The 11,784-nt window shown below is 35.1% G+C and overlaps 1 protein-coding gene across 1 annotated transcript in view; it reads left to right on the top strand.

The window, feature by feature from the left end:
* Nucleotides 1-3,932: 3,932 nt before the first annotated feature.
* The window catches only part of SAMSN1 (SAM domain, SH3 domain and nuclear localization signals 1), an 86,440-nt gene continuing 78,588 nt past the window's right edge, over nt 3,933-11,784 (top strand). The window contains exons 1-2 of the mRNA XM_088144447.1: nt 3,933-3,956; nt 7,968-8,057. Coding sequence (XP_088000573.1) covers nt 3,933-3,956; nt 7,968-8,057 — 114 coding nt within the window. The remainder of the gene's footprint in view (nt 3,957-7,967; nt 8,058-11,784) is intronic.

The following is an 11,784-nucleotide window of genomic DNA, read 5'->3' as shown; positions in this document are numbered from 1 at the left end:
TACTTTATTCTGCGTGGTAAAGCCTCCTTAGACAGTGGATTATATATTTCCATATTTCTTTCAAATTTCTATTTTTAAATCCTTTCTCAGAATTTGGTCTCTATGTCTAATTATGAGCACCACATGTTAAGAAGGATTCAAAGAAAATGCAACTGGTTCAGAAAGGGTAGACCAATCAACTAGAAAGTAAATCCTACTGAGACTGAAGGCACTCAGTATTTTAAACCTTGGGACAGATTATGGAGGATTGTAATAGCATTCATCAAGCACCTCAAAGAATGTCACATAGAAGGAGGTCAAGATTTCTCCAGACCTTTGTTTTTCAGGAATGCAGATTTAATGTGAATGTTAGAAAAAAACTTTCTAACATGAGAACTGTTCAGCAATGCAACCAATTACCTCCATCAATGATGGTCAAGTGAAGGCATGCCAGCCATCTGTCTGGAATGCTGTAATACGGATACCCAGCACAGGGCAGCAAGCTGGACTCAGTAGTCTCAATGTCCCCTTCCAAGTTTATGATTCTATGATAACAGTAAGTTGCTGCCCACGTAATTTGTTTTCCTGTTATCATTTTATGTAGACAACTGACTTTCACAATAACATGAATGGTACTGATGAACATTAGAAATGTTATGTTTTCAACCCTTATTATACACATATGCTTTAAAGCTTTAACCTGATTAGATGCACAAAAAAGTGGTAAAGCCTCCTTAGACAGTGGATTATATATTTCCATATTTCTTTCAAATTTCTATTTTTAAATCCTTTCTCAGAATTGCTTATTTGGCTAAATTCTGCATTAAAAATACAGGTGCTTATTATCTAGGTTCAGTTCTGTGTTTATGTGCATGAGTCACAACAGTTTTATTTCACAAATGCGAAAACAAATGTGCCAATAAAAGTAGTTGAAAACTTGAAAACCTGAAGGAAGCAAATGTCTTTCTGCTCTTCAAATTCAGGTCAGTGATCAAAGTTTGGCAAACCATTATGCCGCAGAAACAACTGAACTATGTGGTTAAGAGAATGTTAAGCAGTAAGAAGAGAAATCGGTTCTATTTAGCGAGGAGGACTATCCCCTTGAGGCTTGAAAATATTTTTTTAAGGTCTAACAAGTGGGTGAGTTTACATGTTTTCTATAAATGGCCAGAGTAACTGAACATTTCACCAGAAAACTTGCATTATTAAGATTAGACATCTTGTTTTCAAGGTGCTCCTGGAAGATAATGGCTGCTATACCCATAATTCATTGTAGACATCAGCTTTGTCAGATCATATATAAATAGGCCCCAAGATAGAACTTAGCAATTTTTACTCAGTATTGCAAAATAAAATTACAGGTTAAAATCCTAACTTTTAATACAGCTACCCAAGCAGAAAAAATTTCAGAGATTTTATTAATATTTTTAGTCTACCCACAGATACAATTAATATGTGTCTACTTTTTGTTGATTTGAAAACCTATAATATTATTTTATATGTATATCCAAATCTTTTCTAGGTCCTTCTGGATTAGAACTGAGAAATAAATTACATGATAACTATAACAGTTGCGTAGTTGCTGTTCCACATTATAGTAATAATAATAGCTTTATCCTGATGAGGAAGTCTACATAAAATATGAGGGACACCTAACCATAGCTTAGCTTTTTTTATTTAGAAAAATTCAGAAAGTTATATATAAGTTCATTTTTTAAACAAACACACAGAAACACGCCACTGGCATTAATAATAAAGAGAATAAAGAGGATTTAAACCAAAAACAGCCCACCTTCTTGGTCGGAGGAAAGTGTTAGGCTTCCCCACTTCATGTGATGGAGCTGATCTGGATTCGGCCAACACCAACTAAATATGATATACAAAATATACTGTGGATTATATAATTTATCCTTAAATGTCCACTTAAACATTCACTAATGGAGTGTATTGTTTGTTCAGAAGCTACTTGTCACTCTATTATCACTTCATGTGTCCTATATGTATTACTGCCTCCACTCCAAGCCTCTTTTTAAAATATCTTCTTTCTAGTTATAGTTTTAAGGTATTGGGAAATGCTGCAAAATCTTGAAATGTGAGTTAACTTACTGTGCTATTTGGAGAGAGACAAGAAGAAAAAAAGACCATGGTCTAAAAGCCCTTTGCTTCCTATTCTGTCCTATACAGCAGATTCTACAGGTATGAATGTACATGTTCATTTTGGACAGCCACCCATCACTGCATTTGCCTTTAAGTTGGCAATGGGTGAACAAGCAGCCCATTTTTGAGAAGGAGTGATAATTCCCTTTTACCAGGAAATTAAACTTCTATATAAACTCAAACCCCTAACCAGAAGCAAATGTTTTATGAGAGACTAATGTTTCCATTATGATTCCTTCTACGGATTGTGACCTGGAGGTGAGGCTCTTTTGAAGATGTCTTGCTATAAGGGATGAACTAACTAAGAAACAGGAACTTCTCTGTGTCACTCACATGCACTCACATTGCGTTCCTTCCAAAGTGCAGTTTAATCCCAGTAATTCACTGTGTGATCAAGATTGAATTTATCATTATGGTGAATGCAGCAATTTCCACAGGGAGCAAATATTGGAGGCTGAAGTGGCAGTCTTCTGTAGAAAGACAATTGTATATGCTATGTGCCAGCCCTGTCTTCCTCAAGTACTGTAACCTGGTCCATTCAGAACTCTGGTGGAGAATACTATCCCAACAGTAGTTTAGCCTTTCATGAGCCTATTCCAAACTGTTAAGTAGCATGCAGTTCAAGTCTGATAGTTGAATTCTTCTACTCTGGAACAGGATGTTCCAACTCTTTGACCTTATATTGTCATTACCAACTCAAATGTTCATAGAAATTGATATTCAGAAATGCAAGAGAGACTAATATGTCTTAGTTCCTGGATGATCATTGTAGGCAAGAAATATGAGCTTTTTCTTTTACTATATATTAAAACTAGTGTAATTTTCACATCTACAAAATTTGTTCCTAACTATAAAATTTATATTTGTTAGTAATTTGCATTAGAACCTAATTTTATGATTGCAGACTTTTTTTTAAAGACTTATTATTTTACCTTGATTAGATCCTATCCTAGGATTAGTGGTACATGGCAGGGCTGCCCACCTTCTCCCTTGCTATTTAATTTGATTCTTAAACCTTTGGCCACCATGATAAGGCAGTCTAACTAATAACTATTTTATCATCAGAAGCTCTGAGCTAAGACAGACTTCCTTGAAATTTATAACATAAAATATCTGTTCCACTTGAATCAGAACAAATAACACCTTTCTGATATAGGCTATCTCAATATTTATGTTTACCATTTATTTCCGTGCCCTTTTTTTTTCCTGAAAAAGTACATGATAGGCTTAAACTCAAAAGACACAAATTTATCCATAGGAGTATACAACTGTATGCAGCCATTAAATACCTTACTTTCTAAAGTTTAGCCAGGTGATAATACTCTGTGCTGTGGTTCCAATTCACAGGTTTTCCAGCCATTATCAGCCAAGTTGCCTGGGAATTCTGGGAGCTATTCCAACTCTTCTGAAGAGTTTCAATAGACATATTTGGTAATGGAATTGTAGAAATATTAATGAAGTATTTCTCTGTCTTTGAATCATGAAACACATTTTGAACCAAGGAAAATTCAAGCCTTGCTTTCATTATTTTGCCTTCTCTTTACTGTCTAGATTCGTTGATAAACACTGTCCATTAATTTAGGGAACTGTTTGGGCTGAGCCATGCAAGCTTGTGTCTTATTTGATAATGGTCTGGAAATCCAGTGGATTATTGCAAGGATTTTATCCTGCTCTAATCCCTAGAGAGAAATGTTTAAACAGCTGGGAAGGACAAGAAGCAGCAGCATTGTGTGGCTAGGATTCTTTGAAACAGAATAACGTTTGTAAATGCTGTATACCTTTGCCATTGTTCCAAAATGAATTTGTTCTGCTTTTCACTGGTAAGTCTTTCTTTTTCTCCTGATTGCATTATTGAGTTTATAAATGTAAGATTGAGTCAAATGAGAGAGATTAAAAGTGTTATAAAGAGAATGTGTAATATGAAACTAAACAATCTTTCTAGAAAGGCAGAAATAAGTTTTCAAAGCAGCAAAGAAAAAGTTTTGCTTAAAAACAAATTAAAGGTCTGGTTTGCAGATATTTTGTGAGATAATTTTAAAAATAATATTCATTCAATAATTATGGTGGGGCTATTTTTTTGTTCATAAACATAAACCAATTTATTCTGTAGCATGAATTAAGTCAATAGTTGTAATTTAATTTCTTGTAAAATGTTTTGGGAAATTTTTGATATACAGTTTTATCATGCTTCATAGAAAACATTTCTACAGTTCACAATCTCAGTGTCATAAAGTTCTAAAATGCTGATTGGATATTTGTATTGTGAGCACTTCTGTAAAATGACATTATTTTTATAGAAAGTATTTCATTCTATATGTGGTCTTTTCATGCTTTGAAGACCGAATATATATTTTGGTAGCAAAATCTATTTTAAAAAGCTTTTCTTGTTTCTTTATGACCAATCATATTTCTATCCTGTATTCTGCATTTATTTATTTATTGTAGGTAAATACAGAACAGTCGTGACATTTTGATCTAGTTCACTACATGAAAATATTTTGTTTTCATTTATTGATTTATAGTAAAATATTAAGACCTCAAACTCTTTACATCATAAAATAATACATAAACATAATAAATTATAATGATGAATGCATGAAACAAATCAATAAAAACACAAAGAGTTAAATTAAAAAATATATCTAGTGTGAAGACACATACTCAATAGTGGCTTTTAATGGTCCAAATCCTCAAGATGATGTTCAGTTTCTAAAAAACAAATGTGGGATTATTTCCCATAAGACAGCATTACAAAAGAAATGTTTTAGTATAGCAGTACAGAATACTATATTAGTACAGACAAATCAAATATTATTGAAATATCTGGGATGGTCATCTGCAAATAGCTATATATTTTACATCAGCCAGAAGATATGTAATCAAAACCCTTCTAGTTTAGAGTTTAGCTTAATATAGTCTCACATAAATGTAACTACCAAATTTTAAGTCCTGTATGTTTAATAAGGCATTGTTGTCCCAACTTGGGTTATATTATGTCCTCTGTCATTATCTATATGTAGAGTATCCCCCTTAAAACTTGCAGATTAATTCCACTTGCTCTGGTAATCCAAGACTGACATTTCATCATCAGGAATACTTGCTGCATATTTCTAGGACCAAGTGCTGATTCATTGGCAATTATATATCAGTCTTAATTTGGAATGCATTTGTCATTTTTGAAGCTGCCATATACTGTAAAACATCATCTTCCAACAGTGACCCATAATTTTGTTGTTAAAATGGTGTCATATGAAAATTGTATAAAACAATGAACAGCTAAAGCTTGATTTTAAGCTGTTAGCTTTGCTTACTGATCCTTTGATTATGTTAGGAGTTTTAAGAAACAGATGGCTGAAAATCAAACAGCTGTCTTGTCTCCCTAATGTATAAAATGAAGGCTCAGACTTTCTCAGAATGGTTTTCACTTTTCCAAATCATGATTTGGGTCAAGCTAGCATAAGTACCAAACTATTCCAAAGATCTTTACATATACCAAGAATAAAGCAACGTGATGTGGGAGCCTTTTCTTACAAGGCAAGAAAATAAAATGTTTTTCTTCTAAGATAACTGATAATTCAATCAGTTGATAATTCCTTGTGAGGTGAGCGGTGTCTAAATTTGAAATATAAATAAATAAGTAAAATATGTTTCTTTGACATAAAATAGTGAGAGGGATCATGAATATGACTGGATTGCTTTGGTGTAGTAAAATCAGCATAAAAACTTCTCAGTGTTACATATATTTCAGCAGTCAAATTTCATAATAGTGACCATTTAAATGTTTTTTGGACATGTGAATCCTAGTTCTAAATGATATTTGGGTGCAAAAACAAGACTTTTGCCTTAGAAGAGAGAACACCAGCAGTTCTGAAAGTTGCGATTCCAGCTAAATATTAAGCACATATTTAATTTTCCTATTGAAACAAGTAAGACTTAATTTTAGATAAATTCTATACATGTATGTACACACACACACATACACATTGTTATTATCTACATAAATCTTTTTATATGCACATATGCACATAGCTAAGCCATTACATGCTAGAAATTATGTGTTACATCCAGACTTATGATTAGATTCACTGAAGTTAATAGAATATAGCCACTAACTTAAATCTTAAACTTTATCTGATTTACTCTAGATGGAACTATGGAACTGGACCAATTTATCTTCTGAATCAGTTATTAGTTATTATTTTAATATCTGCTCATATTTCATTGTGTCTGAATTATTTCTCTTTAATTAGGTACTGAAGTACCACAACATTTCTGTGTCCAAAGTGCATATCTTTATGCAAATAATTCCTATTCAGTTATTAATCCACTTATTCAGGAGCACTGTCACAATTAGTGATGCTTACTCATAACCGTATAACCAATAAGTATGAGCTCATTAAAATTTACTGCAACACAATGCTATATGCATTTATATGGAAGCTCATATTAATTAAATCAATACATTTAAACTGTATTTTTTTTCTCCTGTAAGAGAGCTGCAAAGCAGCTTGAAAATGATACAGCAAATTGTATCAATTCTTACAAGAAGGAATTCATAAAATTCATAGAAGTGGTATTGAATTAAATGGACCTTAATTCATTCTTGACTTTACTTGCCAGTATCTCTTTCACGTGTCTGCTAAGTTTTTGCAAGTTTTAGTCCATGTCTGTGTTGACTCCTACTGGCAACTTCCCAGTTGTATAACTAAATATAATAGCATTATGATAATTGTTCCCTGTTGGCTCCACAATAGTTATGTTTTGCACCAGATCATAGTCACTGCTTAAGGTTATGTCTTATGCATCTTCTCTGCTTGGTTCTAAGACCAGCCATTCCAGATATAAATAAATAAATAAACAACCAATCTTTTTTGTTATGGCCTGAACATGAATATACCTGAGTGATGTTAGGGCAATTAATGTCCCCATTATTACAAAGGGTTCTTCTTTGCATGCCTCCCCGATTTATCTTGACCTCTTGATGCTGCTCCCAGTATTACATTCAGATGGCCAATAACATATCTCTAGATCTACATTTCTGACCAGATATTGCCACCCATAGTGTTTCTGTGGAAGAACCTGGTATGGCAGTGTTTTCTAGTATATTAGATTTTATAAGTTCCTTGGTATAAAAAAACAGCACCTTCCCAATTCTCCCTTCCCATGATTGTATCTCACTGATGTTTTTCCCCATTCTACCACATTTCCTTAAAAACATTACATTTATGTTCTTGTTCACAACTAAGTACTATAATCCCTCCATCTTGGCTTAGAGTCTTCTAGTATGATCATAGAAACAGCCATACACTATATCTTTTTTTCAAATGTTCTTGGCATGAGCCTTTTTCACAGCCTTTTTTATTCCTTGTCATCTCCTGACAAACATGACCATTCATTAACTCACTTCCAATACTGGTCCCATCCCTTGTATTTTTTCCTGAAATTTATTTCCTTTCCAAACAGGATGTTGCCAGTGCATGTTGGCTTCTCCCTGGAATCAGTTAAAAAGCTGCTCTGCCATTTTTAATTTCCCATTCCATTGCTCAATTCCTTTTTGATCCAGACTGGATCTTGTACACCAAGCTGTTTATGTTAGACATCCATATTAATGTTATAAATAAATAAATAGCATTTCAATATCTTTAAACATCTGGCACCATAGTTCTTGCCTTGGAAATCTTACAAGTAATTTATAATATTATAATTATTTGATGTTCTGTTCTTGTGAACTAGAAATTGGATGATATTATCAATCAATGAATAAATTAGAAACAAAAATGGATGTAAATGAATTGCCTTAGTATGACACACATGATTTATTTACTTTTCAGGAGGGCTCTATGGACAGCTTGTATGAACCAGTTAAAGAAAATCAAGAACTACAACAAGCCATTTGCATGACTAGCAGAGCTAATAAACCAGTAAGTACTTTGGTCAATGTGGATTAACAAAAAGATTTCACTCTTTCATCAGTGACTTATAAAATGCAAAATGGTTATGTTGCCGTTAAAAAAAAAGAAAGAAAAAAAGAGGGAGACAGAACATTGATATGATTTTTTTTAAGTAGACCAGTTTGAATATCCTAAAATTTGTGCAAGCCTTTATTTACCACTACATGTCTATGAAAGAGGAAGAGGAAGAGGAAAATCAGACAGAAGAAAATAAAGACATGTTAAGATGTATTGGGACTGGGAGAGAAACTCTAGGCATTAAGGTTTGGCTATATCAGCACTATAACTGTTTCTGGTTGCAATAGTAGAAAATATATATAGTTCAGAGTTGAAGTGTTGGGATTTTGGTTTTGCTGAGCTTGGCTGTTCTATTTCAAACATTTGGTTACCAGTAACCAAAGAAGAAAAAAACAGAAGTAATCCACAACATACAATATAATGACTACAATAGCCACTACGTAGGAAAGACAGGCAGACAACTAGCAGAACGCATCCATGAACATCAACTGGCAGTAGGAGACATGATGAAAACCATTATTTCTCAACACATAGACCAATTGAACCACAATTGCAATTGGGAAACTGTTGATATTGTAGACCAAGCCAAATTTTTAAAAATGTAGAGAATTCCTGGGGGCTTGACATTCAGATAAATCAGCCATCATCAAACATATACAAATAAACCCTATCTACATATCATTTTAAAAAGGGTATAACCAAAAGTCAGGATAGGAAGCAAATAACACAGAGCACCTCCTCCTAGCAGCCAACACCCAGATAAGCAGGGAATAGTACCAAATAAACAATTAAGGAAGAAATAATACTGTAATCAAGGAACCATCAAAGAGGAAACCAAACCCCAACCAGGGTTTGGCAGGGCAAGCTTATAATAATATTATATTATTATATAATATAATAACAAATAGCCAGAAAACTCCACGCTCCCATGCAATGATTATGTTACCTATTCTGGTAATGAAATGTCTACAAGAAAACAACCAAGCTCAATGAATACCAAGAACCCAACACGTTTCTGGTTTGCTGTATCAGTTTGTTTTCTTTAATAGTTTGAACTGCTAACCGTAGCCCTAACTCAGATCAGAATTGAGATCCTGGCCAAAATCTGAGTTCTCATTTATACAGGACTAGTTAATCTCCCTAGTCATGTGCATTTATCCATGTACAACAATTGTGAGGAAAATGAGATACTGTATGTATCCCTGCTGGTTTTAGTACAGGTTAGGTCAGATGTGCAGTGCAATACAAATATGCATCATCATCATCTCTGTGCCCAGAGCTCTCTTCTGTGTATGATAATTCATTGCTTGTTGTTGTTCAGTTGTTTATGGTTTATTTATTTGCTGCAATATATATGCCATTCATTCCTCCCTGGCCCCTGTAGTTTACACATAGTAAAAAAGAAACACACAAACAATAAACACAGTAGTTCAAAATTTATACCAGCAGCAACAACAGCATCTTCCTGTTCATCATCACACTGATGAATAATGATAATCTCCTGCAGCAGGAAGGAGAATCCAACATAATACCAGTCTACAAAGGCTTTCCCAAAATAGCCAGGTCTTAGCAGTTTTCTGAAATGCCATCAGGGTTGGTGCTGATCTGACCTCAAGTGGAAACACTGTTCCAGAAGAGAGGAGGAGTAACAGAAAAGGCATGCCCCCATGTCCCTGATGGTGACATTGCTTTGAAGAAGGAACTCAAAAGGTGCCCTTTTGAGTTATATTGAATTATATTGGATGGGCAGAAACTGATGATAGAAGTGGTCCCATACATAAAGTGTTCTAAAGCCATGTAGGGTTTTAAAGGTGACTTTACCTTTAAAGGATTTTACCAGCTCCTTCAATAAAACCCAGAAGCTAACTGGCAACCAATGCAGCAATAATGGTGTTAATCAGATAAGCAAGAGGTGTCCTTAAGCTGTTGTATTCTTGACCAGTGAGCCAGTTTGGTGTAGTGGTTAAGGCATCAGGCTAGAAACCAGGAGACGGTGAGTTCTAGTACCACCTTAGGCACAAAGCCAGCTGGGTGACCTTGGGCCAGCCACTCACTCTCAGCCCTAGGAAGCAGGCAATGGCAAACCACTTCTAAAATCTTGCCAAGAAAACTGCAGGGACTAATCCAGGCAGTCACCAGGAGCCAATAATGACTCAAAGTCACCTAAATAAATAAACAAATTCTTGACCAGCTGAAGCTTCTGAATAGTTTTCAAGGGTAGCACCCATGTAGAGCAAATTGCAGTTGCCCAATCAAGTTATAATCAAGGCATGAGTGGCTGTGAGCAGACTTATTTCTGATTCTTCTTGACCCTATGGACAACATTTGGTCAGGATATTTTGGCAGCTACTGCTTCTCTGAGTTTCTGTAAGCTCATGCTTGGGTCATCAGTGATAATATCAAGATAGCTTTTTTCTTGTGTATCTTTTAGAGAGTAAGCCTGAAGGCAGAAATGTCATGGTAAGGATACTTGAAAGCTGTTCTTTGAACTTGTTTGGCTAAAAAGTGGAATAAAAATACTTTAAGTAAATAAATCTGCCACACTGTAGGAATTTACTTATGTTTATTTGATGCCTAATTTAATTCTTTCTTACTTGTACCATCCAAAATCTCCTTTATCTAACATAAATATCTTCTTCTAGTGACAACACCTATATTCCAGTATTCTGTTCTGATTCTGCTAAAGTAAGCATGGCTGAGAAAATTAGACACATAGTCCAAACATCTCCTGTTCAGACTCTTTAGTGCCTCAACTTAATTTCCATACCATGCATTGGGAATACTTTATCATGCTTTTATCCTTTACAGCCAAGGCTGGGATTTCTGCAGCAACCTTGCTGTCATAATTTTCAAGATTAATTCTAAGGATAAATATACTTACATGGAATTAAGTTGGATTAAAATAAAATCAAGTTACTACTAAATAAATGTATTTAGGATCTAGATGTCAATTTTTAAATTCAATTAGTAGATGATATCTAGCTACATCAAAAGTAAATTATATTTAGGAATGTCATAAACAGAGAGGTCCCATCCTCGGCCTCTCCTCTGTGGGGTGCCACAGGGTTTGGTTCTCTCTCCGCTCCTTTTCAACATCTACATGAAACCACTGGGTGAGATCATCCTCCACCATGGGATGAGGTATCCCTCAGTATGGATAGGCTTGAACCCCCTCAGCCAGATAATCACAAGGACTAGATATGGGTACAAGTTCAAGAGTGGAACTACCATCGGCCACCTCCTCTGCATGGATGACATCAAGCTGTATGCTAAGAGGGAATGAGACATCAACTTACTGATCCACCTGACACAGATCTACAGTGAGGACATTGGGATGTCATTGGGGCTGGAGAAGTGTGGCCAGATGGTAGTAAAGAGCGAGAAGATGGTTAAGATTGGATGGAGATGAAGATGGAGTGGAACTACCAGTGGGCCACATAGCAGACATAGAGACCAGCTACAAGTACCTGGGTATCCGACAGTCACATGGGAACCACAATGAGGAGACAAGGAAGACAGCAACATCCAAGTACCACCACCTTTGGTCCTGAAGAGCCAGCTCAATGGGAGGAACAAGATCCACGCCATCAACACATATGCCCTGCCAGTCATCAGATACCCTACCGGTATAGCAAGCTGGCCAAAGGAGGACATGGAGGCTGCAGATGTGAAAACCCAG

This window comes from Python bivittatus, unplaced genomic scaffold (genome assembly GCF_059951505.1).
Source record: "Python bivittatus isolate LINGU-HERP-01145 unplaced genomic scaffold, Pbiv_v1 ctg000350_np1212, whole genome shotgun sequence".
Classification (NCBI taxonomy): domain Eukaryota; kingdom Metazoa; phylum Chordata; class Lepidosauria; order Squamata; family Pythonidae; genus Python; species Python bivittatus.
This window is presented reverse-complemented; position numbering and strand designations above follow the sequence as displayed.